The sequence below is a fragment of the Staurois parvus genome, unplaced genomic scaffold (assembly GCF_062004578.1).
Source record: "Staurois parvus isolate SC_StPar_1 unplaced genomic scaffold, SC_StPar_1.0 ptg000090l, whole genome shotgun sequence".
NCBI classification, from domain to species: Eukaryota; Metazoa; Chordata; class Amphibia; order Anura; family Ranidae; genus Staurois; species Staurois parvus.
The window spans coordinates 15725282-15741604 of record NW_028317886.1 but is presented as its reverse complement, the minus strand read 5'-3'; the positions used below and the strand labels follow the sequence as shown (position 1 = coordinate 15741604).

The window sequence follows — 16323 nt, the reverse complement described above, 5'->3', positions numbered from 1 at the left end:
AATGCCCAAGGCCTAATTTTGAAAAACAAGTTTCTAGAGAAGGGATACACTGCCAGGAGCATTAACGAGGCATACAACAAATATAGAACTGAATTTTTCAGTTCAAAGCATATTGAGACAGATCCCTCCCGTACACCTAAGATCAAGACACACTCTCTGTTCACCAACTCCTATGGCGTAGCTTTTTGCACTAGGTTTAACCAGAAGGCCTTCAACATCAAGTATTGGGGCATTTTAGATCCTCATCTGTCTGCGCACATTTCCCCACCCCCAGAAGTAATCTTTCAATACCCCCATGATCTAAGAAGCATCATAGCTCCCAGCAGAGTTAAAACGTCCAACAAACAGCCAACAACTAAGTGGAGTACCCTTTTTTACCAAAAAGGTAGCTATAGATGCGGGGTGCCCAATTGTGGGGCATGTGAGTATATGTGCCACAGAAAAAATGAATTCCAAGGAGTAGATGGGAAGACCCACCTTGTTAAATAGTTTATCAACTGTGGCACTCTTTTTGTCATATACTGTCTGGTGTGCCCTTGTGGGCTCCTATTTTTGGGCCGTACTACATGTTCCCTTAGAACTAGATTCGGTGAACACAAGCAGAACATACTACATGGCTTTGATAGACATAAAGTTAGGTCCATATATATCCTATTCAAGCTGCAGTGCTCTAATTTTCTATACATTTCAATGCAATATGGCAACCTGGAAGTGGTCCATATACTGTTGGTGTATGTTACATACCCACAAATGTAATTTCCTGCTTGTATGATTTGCTCACTGATTTTCCCAGAACTGTGCAGTAAGATACAAACCTGATTTTAGGCATCCTCTTCAACATGAAATTCATTTTTGGTGAGATACTCCCTACGGGTTAATAACCTCCAAAAGGATTCATACCCTGCAATTTTCCTCATTATAACCCTGCCAGTGCATCAGCTGATTGATAATGAAAGTCATTCCCATTTAGATTCACTTTGCACATTGACATAACCAAACAAACAGTCATTTCTTCTGAGAAACAAAAGGTAGGAATCTGCAACAAAGCTTGTTAAAATCCTATTATATTGATCACCTAAAGGGCAATGTTTTCTTCTCAACAACAGTGGAGTTACTTTTTAAAGCCCAACTCCATGCTGCTTTTAAATGTACTTGTGTGCTTTTCATTTATTCTGTAATTGTTCGACAATTTTTAGATGCAGCTTTTCACAGATTGATGGACCTCTGCTCATCTTAACTTCAGAGACACTCAAACTCTCTAAACTGCTCGTTTTATACCCAGTTGTGTTACTGACCTGTTGCCAATTAACTGGTTAATTGGTTGTTTCTTCCAGCTCTTCCTTGTTAGTACCTTGCTAGTACCACGTACTTTGCCAGCTTTTTGTTGCCCTGTCCCAATTTATTTGAGCTGTGTGGCTGCCATTAATTTCAAAATTGCCTTATTTTCTTCCAAAAAAATAAAAAAAAGCAGGAAGTACCCCTCCTCAATAGTGAGTACGTTTTTGTGCAAAGTGTTGAACACACAAATATGTATAGAAAGCTAAGTTTTCCATTCCTGTCATAGGAAGATACAGAGAGAGAGAGAGAGTGTGTGTGTGTGTGTGTGTGTGTGTGTATATTACATCCTTCTTCAGCAGAGCATACAGTTAAAATTACCACAAGGACAACATACAGATTGAATGGAATAAAATTATTCCAAAATCAAGGTACTATTCTTATCCAGAGCAGTGAACAATGCACAGCAGACATAGAAATCATGAGTAAAGAAAATACGAGCAGTTACAATAAGTCTTTGGAACAGGGAAAACATTACACCTTCCTCAAGGGTCGGGTGACCCACCCACGCAATTTCCACACATAGTTATAAATCTAAATAGAAGAACCAACTATGCATATGACTGAAAGGACTGTTTTCCAAAACAAAAACAAGAAGAAAAATAAAAAAAAAATAATTCAAACACATAGAAGTCCTGTGAAGATGAGATAGAGAGAAGAAAGAGAGCCAAGAGAAGGAGGGAGAAAGGGGAGAGAGAAAGAAATCGAAAAAAAAGGAGCGGTAGGGAGGAGAAAAGGGAGTGGGGGGGGGAAGGGGTTTGGCTGGGGTACACCAAACAGGCCCACTATGAATCCTAAAAATGAGTAATGAGCCAATCCTGGCTCATTGTGTGGAAGGGTTTTGAGGGACTCTATCTGCCAAGTATGTAGCATAGTCACGTGAATATTGAAAATTGTGCCAGTAAAACCATGTTTTGCGAAATTGCTCATCTTTGAGTTTCAGAACCGGCCGTCAATTGTTCCATATTATCAATTTTGTTTATCGCTGCTATCCATGTCCCAACCAACTTCTCCATTCTTGTGAAATGCTTACTTTAGCCTCATTGAGAAGGTGGATCAAGAGGGATTTTTTATATCTGTGCCCGAAAGGGGGGGGGAGGGGGGTGATATGTAGCACAAGCACCTCCAAATGGAATTCCAGGGTGATGTTGGTAAGTTTGTAGATCAGTCTGTTAGTGTCTTCCCAAAATGGACATATGCGAGGGCATGACCAAAAGATATGGAGCTGAGTGCCCGGTATCCTGAAGACTGCCAGCACAGAGGAGGACCCAATGGGAAGATCTTTTTGTAAAAGCAAGGGAGTTCTACACCATCGGATTAACAATTTGAAGAGAGCACAATCCCTCTAGTTATCTGTAATGGTCCTATTCAAGTCCCTCTCCCATTTTTGTAAGAAGGGAAGAATGTGAGCCACAGGTGGGCTATTCACCAGTGAACAGGAGATCACAGGTTTATGGTGAAGTTGCAAAGTGCCCAAATATTGATGTTCTAACGAAGAATTTGGAGACAAAGACAAATTCTGCAATGGCATAGTGCACAGGAAATGTTGAATTTGCATGGCTTTCTAATAGTCCAGAGGGGGAGAAAGCATATGCTAAATTTTTGAAATTATCCACCAATGGCCATTGGATAAAAAGAAAGCCTTAAACTTTGGATCCGTTCACCGAGAAATAAAACCCTGGGCCCCAAAAACTGGGGACAAATATATTAGGCATAAGGGAAGAATTTCCAAGACAGCCCACCTTAGTCAAGACCAGTAAAGTAGTACCAATCATGGATGTGACTATTTCCTGTGGTAAAGCTACGCTCTGTCATGGAAGGGTTTGCAATGGGAGAGGTGGCATATCTTGCTCCAGACCAACCCAACCCTTTTCAGCAACATGTTTGATCAAGGGACAAAATAACAACTGTCTTTGTGCATAGCAGACAAATTAAATTGCATTAAATGAAATAAGGAGCTTTATTGGCTGCTGTGGAGCAAAGTAGAGAGGTCTTACTCTATGCATCATGGACCTTGTTTAAAATGTATTTGATGTTTCTGACAGTCAGTGATTCCCCCAGAGCAACCATACGGGGATATTCTGACTGGGTCAACATAAGCTGACTGTCTCCAGTTTTTCCTTCAGACACTGTCATAAATGAGGCACATTGTTGTGCTGTTATGATTAGACTGTAATTACAGTTATCAAAGACTAAGTGTGCATCTCTGGCAGCTGGTGCTACCATAGACACAAACATTTGCGTCGTCTGTGGGGGAGGGGCAATGTAGGAAATGCTGCCAGCTCTGCTTATTTCAGGAGAAACTTGATCAGGACAGGTTTTTAGTACTTGTCTTATTGATTATCCCTCTGAGATCAGTTGTTGTGTGCTTGTCCCCATAGACATGCCCCCCCCCCCCCCCAAATGACTAGATTGGGTAAATGTCATCTCATGTTTACAGACATTTTAGCATTGGAAAAAGAATATGTACATTTTTATTAGAGAATGTTTAGCTCTTGTCACTTTGTGTGAAGGGTACTGTAGCACATTGTTCCTTTGCATCCAGTCAGTTAACATAAACATCTTATTAAGAGTTTGAATGCTTATTAACAGCATTCTCTCTGCAACAAATTAGGTCAGTATAATTCTGTTGAATAATTAGAATCTCATATCTTTTAATAAGGAAAGGGTTAATAGAAGCACACATCAGACCTTCTCTTGTGCACAATGGAAGCATAAAGGATGTGCGGGGGTTAATTTTTTTACTTTGGATTATGTTGGTTTAATAATGCTTCACAGGCAGTGTTCACAAACCAAGCCACATGCAGCGAAGACACTAATTACAAGTTCAAACCAAAGCTATACATTCTCCACAAATGAAAATGTATGGAAAATGTATTCTTTCCCCATCCCCTTCTCATTCAATGAAAGCAGTGTATAAAAGGAAAATTAGAGACAGCGTGATAAAGGCTTAATTTGTTTTGCTTCTCCTTTGAAATTGCCCGCATCTTCAGAAATAAATGTGATTTGTTATTGTGCAAAACAGAATTGTTTTTACTCCTCTTTTCCCAGATATCTTTTGCTGTACAAGTACCACAGATGGAATGCACAAGCTACAATTTTAAATAAGTGCTCTAGAGCTGCATGGCTGGAAGTTCCATCAGAAAAGTTTTATCCTTCATGGTCCCTGGAACTTTCTTAAAATTGATTGTGTCATATTTCATTGGAATAAAGCCTAAATGCCTGTGTAAATATAGATTGCAGCTTGCATAACTGTTCTTTCAATGGTCAACAGTTTGAAATTCTTCGGTGCTTTTAGAAATATATTGCCATGTACTAAAGTATGGATACTGTAAGCAGTCACTGATTAAAAATACACAATATAGCTTTAATCTGTCAGCATTGCATGAGTGGCCAGATGTATATGAACAGCTGAAACAATAAAAATGACAGTATCTGAGCTCTGTGACAGCTTTCTTTGTTTAGCACAGACTAAGCTGGAGACTATTCTGTTCACTGCCAAGTCTGAGAATCCAGGATTTTATTTTGTGTGACCTCCCTCTCAGTACCATATTAACTGTAGAGAGAAAATGGTGATAGGGCTAGAAGCTTTGTACTATTTAATATCCTTGCATCAATTGTGAATGGTGAAAGTTGAGAAATCACACTTGTGTGAATTGAATAAGATCTGTTGCTAATTCTGTTTAGGGAAACTTCACTAGAATCTAAAAAAATCTACGTATCTGTGCCAAATACAATTGGCCCACTGTGTTGACAATAAACATCCCCACCAGTCAAATGCAGACCGCTTTCTAATGCAGGCTAGAAGGAAGATGCAATGGAAAGATATGCAGCACAGAAGCATGCATGTGAATATTATTCACATGTACCACTATGCGAAGGGCCAGCCTGAAACTCATGCTTCAGTTTCAGGTAAATGCTGGGTAAATCATTGAATGTCCCATATCAGATTTCAGTAGTGAGACTTTCAGTGTTTAGTGCTATGAGGTCTCTCATCCTTTTGCAAAATGTGTCGTTTTGTTGCATTACTTGTTAGATCAACAAAGATTTAAAAAATTCTCCCAAGATTCCTTTGTAATGGCTAAAACCTAAGCTGAAGAAGAAAGAGGAAATTATTTCAGCCTACCAGCATGTCCCTCAAACTAGTTCTTTGGTTGGGCTGATCTTTAATGCCAGTTTTTCCACATAGAATTGGCCCTTAACTATAATGCCGGTGTTACATGGACTCACTGTATAAAAATTGCATCTACCACTGAGCTAAACATCCCCCATATCACACCCAGCAAACAGTGACAGCATGCAAACATGCCCCGTGTCCTGCTCTTTACTACTTACTACACAGCCCTACTCTGAGCACACTGGGCTGTCTCTATACACCAACATAGAGATATTCTTAATACCTCCAGTATTTATCTACTAACTACCTCCAATACCTCCTTTCTTTATCTACTAACTGTCAGTAATTCTTTTTGAAGTTGTAGCAGCCATAGCAACACATTCGGATGATGGAGTAAATTAGAACTACCTGAATCTGTCACGTGTCAGCACTCTTACTGGAAACCGATACCGCCAGAAAAGTGTCACAAAATGCTTTACTGAATTTCCCCGAGTCTTTGTTGTAGTCTTTGAAGATATTTGAGAATTAATTTCTTCACAGTGCAGGCAGCTAGATCGATCATGGATGGCTTGTTTAAAGCTCTTTTATTGCTTGTTAAAATATGTAATTATTGTTCCTACTTTGGACACTGGCACACTTTTAATGCCTAGCTGGATTACATGAATTTTATGATATCTGCCTTGGGCCACTTTCCAATTACAGAGTTTAAAACTGAAATGATCTTTAATGAGTTAGTTAAAGGTCTTACTTCTGTGTACCACAAATCATTAAGACTGTTATGTGTTTCCTTTCCCATGTAGTTTAATAGCTTTATGCTATGCTCTTAAATATTGTCTCCTGCTGATCATTTGTTCACTCACAGGGAGTTGAATGAACAAACACAAGCAGCTAAATGATGGCCTGAACTAATGTCACAGACATCTTACATTCTTTCCACAGCCAGCCACAGGAAGAAACCTGGGAGAAAGTTCCATAGGTCAAATATTTCTCTGCTGGTTAAGAAGGGTATGTTCAAAGGGTATGTTCAAAGGACAAGTCCTTACGAGGCTGGATGCACTTTTCTATCAGATCTGTGAATTGTGTGGGAAAAATCTCATGACCCACAACAGAGATACATTGGTTCCCATGTGTTTCATAAATACTACAGATGTTTAGTGTAAAAACATATGTACAGTAGATATACGGTTTCATTTAGATCTGTTAAATGGGTTATGATGGTTCAGAGGAAGGACTCTCTCCTATGATAATCTGAAGGTGTTTGGTACTGTACATTTGTTTATAGTATGGTTTGCCGTGTTCTAATAATAGGAAACGTTTCAAGTGTTTTGATAGACCAGAAGTGTTTTGGTTTTTTAGACCACTAAGAAATAGTCTTTATGGGCATCTTAATTTAAAGAATACTGCACTGCTGCCACCAAGGAATTGCATCCACACCCCTCCTTGCTTCCAATTCACAAGCTTTGCTTAGCTCGACATCAATACAAACGCACAGGGTGCATGACTACTCAGGAAGTTTCATTGCCAAAAACACCACTGTACGGTATTATTTTAATGAAGTGTTCCGTGCTCTACTGCAGTACATAGACTTTTTTGCGTTTTTACCTATAATCTAAATTCAAAGTACATTTAAATATAACAAATAGTTGTTTTCTATGTAACCTACATTTTAGGTACAGTTGACTAACTTTACTGTTTTATTTTTTGCAGCTTGATATTCAATATGTTTTATACTCTCTAGTACCAGAAAGTTAAATGCTATATGCTTATGGACACACGTTAAACATCTTTTGACATTCATTTTACATGCCTTTTATTTTTCATTGACTGTGTGACTGCCCATGAAATGATTGTAAAGGAAAGTCAACAATGGACAAATTCTTTCAAATGGCTATAAGAACAATAACACTATAGGTGCATTAGCAGTGTTTTCATTGCACTTTTTATATGGGTTTGTCATTTACAAGCTACATTCTACTGTGTATATGTCAGATAAAAACTCCTATAATGTTGTTGGCATAGAAGCGTGAAGAAATTATGAATACCTTAGGTGAACATTTTAGGATAACCAATTTGATTCTACTACTTTATATTGGGAGAAAAGTGAACTCTGTACGACTTTTGCAGGGTGTCGCCATTAATTGAAATGAAAGTCATTTAAAAGAATGGTTGCCAGAGTACTTTTATATAATTTAGAAGTTAAATCTTTTGCCTCCTTGCTATACTTTATTTTACAACAGGAAGTTGTTTTTTTCGTAATGTGTTTGTGTTTAATTCATTTTACACTGTTTCTCAGGTAACAGAAGCAAAGCAGAAGGAAAGGAGCCTAGAGCAAAATGCGGAAAAAGCAAGAGTTGGCCGCCAAGATACAGTAAGTAAAACACATGTTTCTGTATTAATCCTGAGGGGGAGTTAAAAGTACAGCTACAGACAAAATAACAAAAAATTGAAGAACTAACAAAAAATTATTTTACCTTCCTTGACTGAGTCAGATCCTCCTTCATTTGTGTCTCTCATGTGCCCCTTGTCAGGCACTGCAGCCCACAATGGGAGGGTTTCAGCAACATATGCATTACTAATAATCTAGAAAGCAATGGTCAGGACTAGGTGTATCTTGTTGTTGATAGACAAGCTCCAGGCTTGTGAATCCACAATGACAATGCCGATAGCCACGCCACCTGCAAAATGTTTTCCTGCCTGTGTAATACAAGCAGGCGCAGCCTACATAAGAGTGTCAACTCTGTTCTGAATTCAGGAGCAATGCAATATCATTGCCACAGCTGTAGTAGGTGGACTTCACTGACAGGATCAATGGGCAGTTATGTGACTTTGAAGGGGTACTAGGAGAAAACTGTAAATGCAGATACACTTACAATTAAGTGCTGCAGAACAATTTTTTTAATTGAGAGAGCTTTAATACTAATTTGTTGATTATATATTTAGACGTGCTTTTGAGGAGTTTATCTTTGGAAAAATTATTCAGTGCAGTACAATTCTGATGTAGTAACTAGTAGTAATTGCTCATTTTCATCTGGACAAATGAAAATCTTCACAGACAAATATTTATATGCTGTAATGTCTTCTGCTGTAGAATGAAAGATCAAAGCTGGCAGAGGAATTGGCACTGTTGAGACAGCAGCGGGACCAGCTAAAAGCAGAACTAGAGCAATACAAAGAATGTGATCCGGATGTTATAGAAGATATACGTAAGTTGTTTTTTGTTTTTTTTCCTCTAACTTCTTAAAGCAGGATTTCTTCCTTTAGCATTGCATAGTTGTACAGGCTTCTGTCCTGTACTGAAATTGCTTACTCTGATTTCACTGCACACTGTGAGCTTCTCACAGTGTGCAGTGGAAGCTGCGGCAAGTCATAAGGGCCGGTGTGAATTGTAGTGATAGTTCCTCCTGCAGCTTTCAGCAGATAGGTGCGGCTGTTGGCCTTGTCCACTATGACAGTTTGCCGGCAGCTGCAGCTATTCGTGGCTCTCTACACAGCCAGCGATTACCTGCGGTAATCACTATTGGATGCACTTTGCATCCAGCTGTGATCATCACAGGTAATTTTTGACTGTGCGGAGAGCTGAGAATAGGTGTAGCCGCCTGCAACCTGTCATAATGAATGGGCCTGGGGGCCAGCACCTACCCACTGAGAGCTTCAGGAGGAACTGCTCATCAGCTCTCGTTTTTTTTTAAATCTGTTTTATTGATACATTTGTTAGACAGACAAGAACATAACAGCATAAACATCAAGGTAAGGGCCCACGCTGCAAGAAAATAATACATTTTTATACCGACACAGAGAAAGGCAGGGCCCTACCTGTAACATTTGAGGTGTGGCTCGCAACAGTATACACAGAACATGACAGTCATAATAAAAGAATGAATGCATGTAAGAATGCATTAGAGGGGTGTCCCCACATCATGAAAATCTTATACAGGTAATACATGTGCATTTGGACTTCACTGATCCTTTGAGGGCAGCAAGGAGTGCATATTCCAGGACATCTAAGATGTGGTTATAGCCTATGTTTAGTCCATTCCCAAGAGCAGAAGTATGTGGATTTGCTGTTTTCACAGGTAATACATGACATGAAATCTTAACACCCCGTTCACATTGCGCGCGACTTGACATGCGATTTGCATGCTATGCGACTTGCAAATCGTATGCCAAGTTGCACCGTATTGTCCGCAATTACTGCAGTCAAATCGGTGCGGTCCCGACTTGGTCGGAGCCGCACAGATTTCTAAAGTAGTACATGTACTACTTTTGGTGCAATTTGCATAGACATCTGTGTCAGATGCCTTGCAAATTCGCACCTGAAATCGGCATCTCACCCGACTTTGAAATCGTGCGACTTCACTGTAACTCGCACAATCTCAAAGTCGGGCTTGATGTGACAGGGAGTAAGTCACAGACATTACTGAAGCTGTTGTGGGCTCAGCCAACCAGGTGGAGCATACCTTGGCTTTTTTTTTTTTTTAAGGCACTTCTATTAATGTAAGTATGCTTATATAGTGGTAAGTTGTTATTAACCAGTTGTTTCCAGAAATCAGTAGTGGGAAGAGCAGACTTCTTCCAATGCATCATGATGGCCTTTGTAGCATAAAAGAGCAATAAACTAACTAGTGTTTTCTTGGCCACTGGGAATTATGTTTTCCACCAGACCCAGCAAGCAGATGGCCATAGTGGGTCTCATGGAGATGGATGCAACAGTTTCAACTATATCCAGTACCTCTCTCCTGAAACCAATGACTGCAGGACAGGACCAGAAAATGTGTGAAAAATTCCCAGGAGAGCGGTTACATCTCCAACATTCCTGCAAATGCGAGGAACTCATGTTGTGGAGCATATAAGGAGTGTAGTAAGCTCTGTGAACAATTTTGAATTGGAAAAGCCAGTCTCTCAAGGAGACCAAAGCGCGGAAAGGAAAATCCCAGATATCCTCCCAGTCATCATTATCCTGGTCCGGTATATCTCGCAGCCATCAGCCTCGAAGTCCCTCCAAAGCAGGCAGGGACAGAGAGAGAAGGTGAGCATTTAAATGAAAGGTAGGTTTCCCAATACAATCATTTCTGAGCAATTTCTCAAAGACTGACACTTGAGGGAATTGGCTACGGATAGCATGGGAGAGCTGCATGTAGCAGAAAAGTAGGTAGATGGAACATTGTATTCCAAGGAAAGTTGTGAAAAGGAAACTAGGGAACCACACTGCACTATTTGGCTCAGACACCTGGGTCAGGAATCTTAAGTAGGGTAGAGTGGGATTAAGCCAGAGGGGGGTATTCAGAGAGATGGCAAGGTTTGGAAAATGCTCTGATAGTGGTAATCATAGAGAGCGTTAAAGGACAAGTTCACCTTTTGAAACATGTTACATGTTCCACCCGTTTTTAGGGTGGAACATGTAACATGTTCCTGAAGCCGCAGCCACGCCAGCCGCCCCCCCCCCTCCCTCTGACAGATAGTACAAGGAAACTTCTCCCCATACGATTTGTCAGATTTGAAGACAACGCGGCTCTGCCTACATGGCCTTGTCACTCATTCACAGTGTTCTGTGAATGAGTGCCTACAAGTCCCGACAGCCTGAGCGGCTGTGGGCTTGTAGTTTTCAGTGACCTACCACGGCACTGTTGAGTGCCATGGTAGTTCTTTGAAGCTTCCTCTCAGTATATCTGCTTTTTTCTACATCCCGTACGGCAAACAAATATTGTGGTAGGTTTGCAGGAGAACTGCATGGCATCAGCAATCTACTGATCGCTGGTGCAATGCTTTACAGGCTCCTTTGGACAAAAATAATAAATGCACATTTTTTTACCTGCAAAAAAATGTGCATTTATTATTTTTGTCCAAAAGGTGAACTTATCCTTTAAGGGATAGGGAGCCCTGGGGCCCCTAAACAATAGGAACTGGAGGGCCTCTATGGAGTTCACCAACGAGGCCTCCAACAAACTGTAGGTAACAAACCTATCTGGATTTTTCTACCATGCTGCTGTAACTAGCCACATGGCCAATTATTTGTAAAAATCTGGGAGAGCCAATTCCCCCTTAGGATGCTGGGCGTATGAGGGTGGACAGCTTGTATCTAGGAGGTTTAGAGCCCCACAAAAAAGGATTAAGGTATCCATTGGGGGTAATTGCGAAATAAGTATATGAATTTAGGAAGTACTATCATTTTAATAAGGTTTATACGACCCAATAAGGATAAAGGCAGGATTTCCCACGCTTTCAGTTTTAGCTTAACCTCTCACAACACTGAAGCCAGGTTAAGGGGAAGAAAGTCAGCATCCTGATAGGATACAATCACCCCTAAATATATGAATTGATGAACCCATTGTAGTGTTTTTGGGGAGGCCAAGGTACAAGCTTCAGAATCTATTGGAAAAAGGAGGTTTTTACTCCAGTTAACCTTAAGCCCCATAACCACAGATTATGAGTTCAAAACATGGAGGGCCCCCTGCAGTGATGGGCCGGTGTCATTAAGAAAAAACAGCATATCATCTGTATGTAGGGCCACCCTCTCCTCCAGCCAGCCAATCTGAAGAGCTTTAATGTGGGAGGATGTACGAAGAGCCTCTGCAACCGCCTCAATCGCTATAAAAAAGAGGGCAGTACTGCCGAGTGCCTCTCTGTAGTTCAAAGAGAGCCGACAAACCCCTCCCAGCCAAACCGCTGATGTGGGATTTTTGTAAATACCTTCAACCAATCAATAAAAACCATCAGGAATCCCATTCACCCAAGAACCTCCCACAGAAAAGACCACTCAACGGTATTAAAGGCCTTCTCTATATCCAGATTGGCCACCATCCTGGAACCCACATTGAAATGCTGAGCATGTAAGTGGCTGTAAAGTATACGTACAGTGCTCAGCATAAATGAGTACACCCCGACAGATTTGTCAGAAAACCTTTACTTTCCTTTCAGAATCAAACTTTTCTACAGGACACTGTACTACAAAATACTCCCACAAATGTGGGCCATTGATTGCAAGCAAGATTTGTTAATTTGCAAACACAAAAGTATTTTTCCCAACAAATTCTTACAAGATTGTCTTGCAAAAATTAATACACCCCAATGAAAGTCTTAGGAGCAAAGCTAAATTTTAGATGACAAAATACTAATTAACAAGAATTCAACTACAGGTGAGTCTAATTATTCATTACAGAGGTGTCCAGCAGACAGTTGATTATAAAAGGACATTACTTAACAAAACCCCTTCCCATTTCATGCTGTCAGCAATGGCACCACATGGAAGAGAAATGTCACAAGGCCTAAGAAAGAAAATCATCTTTACACAAGAAAGGTGAAGGCTACAAGAAGATCAGCAAAGCTTTACTTTTCAGTCAGAATACTGTAGCAAAAGTGATACAAAAATATAACAAAGATGGAACTGCAACCATCTCACAGAGATCTCCAGGCTGTCCACAGAAGTTTACAACTTGACAGGCGGTTTTCTGATGAGAAGGGTTGAAGAAATTTGTCATGCAAGCTCACTGCAGTTAGCTAAAGTAGAAAACCAAACTGAGGTGATTGTTTCCCGTGACACAGAGGAATGACATGCATGGGTGTCATCCACAAAGGAAGCCTCTCCTATAGCCCATGTACAAAAAGCCCACCTAGAATTTGCCAGGGCCCATACTGAAAAAAAAAACTACTGGGACTCTGTATTCTGGAGTGATGAGACCAAGATAAATGTTTTTGGAACTGATGGCTTCAAAACTGTATGGCGTCGCAAAGGTGAGGAGTACAAAGAAAAATGCATAGTGCTTACAGTGAAACGTGGTGGCAGTGTCCTTCTGTGGGACTGCATGAGTGCTGCTGGCATCAGGGAACTGCATTTCATTGATAGTATCATGAATTCACAGATGTACTGCTCTATATTGAAAGAGAAGATGATACCATCACTACGTGCCTTTGGTCGTCATGCACTTTTCCAACATGACAATGATCCAAAACACACCTCTAAGGCCACTGCTGGATTTCTGAAGAAGAACAAGGTGAAAGTGATTCAGTGGCCAAGTATTTCTCCTGGTCTGAACCCAATCGAACACCTATAGAGCATTCCGGAGAGACAGGTTGAGCATCATTCTCCATCCAGCATTTCCTGTAATGAGCTAAACAAATGTTCTATAAAACTCAGTTTTGTCAAAATTTTGGAAATTGTTCTTTTCTTCATTGCGATATTGATTAACCACTTGCCCTTCAGAGGATTTATTCCCTTTCCTGACCAGGCCATTGTTTGCATTACGGCGCTGCGTTAATTTAACTGACAATTGCGCGGTCATACAACTCTGCACTCAAATTACATTTATGTCCTTTTTTCACACTAATAGAGCTTTCTTTTGATGGTATTTGATCACTTGTGCATTTTTTATTTTTTGTGCTATAGAAAAAAAAAGTGACAATTTTGAGAAAAAAAAACAATATGTTTGACTTTTTGCTATTAAACATGTCCAGTAAAAAAATTAAAAAAACAAATTTCGTCATAAATTTATGTATTCTGTATTTATGTATTCAAAATGTATTCTGCTACATGTCTTTGCTAAAAAAAAAAATCTCAATACATGTAAATTAATTTAAGTGAAAGTTATACCGTTTACAAATGGTGGTATACATACTGGGATTTTAAAATTTATTTTTACTAGTAATGGCGACGATCAGCGACTTATAGCGGGACTGCGGCGGGCATTCTGACACCGGGGGGATCTAACTTGGTGTCACTGACCTCTCCAGTGACACCAGTACAGTGATCAGTGCTAATAAAAAGGACTGACACTGTACTAATGGCACTGGGCACAAAGGGGTTAACATGTGGGGCAATCCAAAGGTTAGCTGTGTGCAGTTTTACAGTGTGCTTTGTGTGTGCTTCATTGTAAGCACACTGCTATGCATGGCTTTGCTATGCAAAGCCATGCATAGCAGTGTGCAGGAGCTGACGGGAGAGAACTCGGTAATGCTCCTTGATCACCGGGTGCCAGCGAGTAATAACCGGCTAGGACCCAGTGATTGACAGTTAAGGCCGTGAATAGCAGCGTGCGGCTCGTGTGCGCCCCCTACCCGGAAATACAAAATCACAAATATATACGTGATTTTGCGCACCCGTGCCACCCTGTAGCAGAATTACTACTATACGGTGGACGGAAAGCTGTTTATATATGAGTTTTCAAAAGGGTGGCACTCACTTATGCTGAGCACTGTAAGTTGATATCTGTTTGGTCAGAATCAGTGATCGTTGGGAGCAGGAGTTGTAATCTGAGGTGAGATTAATTTTGTTAAATTTTTAAGGTCTTTGTTAAGTAGAGCTATGGGTGGTTTATAGATCAGAACTACATGAGCATGACTCAACAAACCAGATAGCAACCCGTCTGCCAGACATTGTGTGTATAGGGAAACTAAGATTGGGGAAAGTAGATCACTATGGGTCCTATAGAATTCTGTGGGGAGGCCATCTGGGCCTGGAGCCAGTATAGAAGGAATGTATGGCAGACAAAACCTCTTCAGGGTTAATGGAGCAAATCAACTCTGCTTGAACAGAACAGAACCATAGTATGTATAGGGGAATGGTGTTTAATCGTGGGTTATACGATTTGGAGGGTCTCATCCCCATAAGGAACATAACATACAGAAATACAAACAATGGGACTTTAAATATCCCTCCAATGGTCAAATATACATGACACATCAATGTAAGAGGGGAGTCTTGTTGGGCTAGCATTGCCAGCAATCGGCCATTTCTATCCCCTTGTTCGGAAAAAATCTCTGCTTGTTCTTATATAGGTCTAAACTGGCAACTTTGGTCAAGTGGAGATAGAGCTCTCTTTTAGTGGCCATTAATAAATCAAAGTTACTAGGATCAGAATTATAATCTTCGGCCTGTGACGTGACTGATTGTTGGGGAGACTGGGCCGAGGCTGACTGCTCACGTTGGCCAGCAGCTATGGCAGAGATATATTGTCCCCAGGTATAGGCTTTGAAGGCATCTCGAACAATATTTGGAGAGAATGACCCCGTATTCATTTACCAATATTCAGACAGCAGAGATGGCAGCTCGTCTGCTGTGGGTGGGCATATGACCCTTAGTGCCACAGTGATGTGTTCTTGCTGTAATTAGTTCTAAAGTATAGGGCCAGAGGACAATTATTCGATAGGCCTCTTGGTAGGTATGAAGCCTCTGACATCCGCAAGGAGGGCAGGGTTGGCAGAAGCGGGGAAACTGGAATATGAATGGGCGGTTTAATTCATCCAACGCCAAACTTCCATGACCCCTGCTGCTTGGGCCCAGATGGACAAATCATTAGACATATGTTTAGGCCAACTGGTCTGTCCAAGGCAGGGGATAAAATGGCATTGATGTCTCCCATGAAAAGTAATTTAGCAGGACAATAGGGGGTAATCCTCTCCAGAACAGTATACATTAAAGCAAGAGAAAAAGGAAGGGGAACATAAAGAGCAGTGATAACATATCCATGTCGCTGCAATGTGAGCACTGTAATCACATATTTGCCCTGGGGGTCCGTATGAATAGCCCCTACCTCACAAGGAAGGGATTTATTAGGGAGGACACTCCCCTGGCAAGGGTAGAATACATGGCATGGAAGGCTTTCGAACCCAAGGTTTTTTAAGCGCTAATACCATGCTGCCAAACAGATGGGTTTCTTGCAGAAGAACCACATGGGGGTTGTGATATTTTGGATATTGGAACATCAAGGTCCATTTGAATTTGGAGTTCAGCCCGCAAACATTCCACGAAAGGACAGTGATCGAGGCATTATTACATGGAGCCATAATACCGGTAGTAATGCTAGAGAAACAGAAGGTGCACATGGGATGAGTAGGGACACCTGAGAAGCAGCACGGAAGTAGTGAGCCAACACCATAAT

General features: G+C 40.8%; 1 protein-coding gene across 2 annotated transcripts in view; it reads left to right on the top strand.

Annotated features, from left to right (window-relative positions):
• MND1 (meiotic nuclear divisions 1) overlaps positions 1-16323 on the top strand; it is a 100389-nt gene that overhangs the window by 41039 nt on the left and 43027 nt on the right. For both annotated transcript variants that reach the window (XM_089670439.1, XM_089670440.1), the window contains exons 5-6: positions 7746-7820; positions 8541-8655. In XM_089670439.1, coding sequence (XP_089526565.1) covers positions 7746-7820; positions 8541-8655 — 190 coding nt within the window. The remainder of the gene's footprint in view (positions 1-7745; positions 7821-8540; positions 8656-16323) is intronic.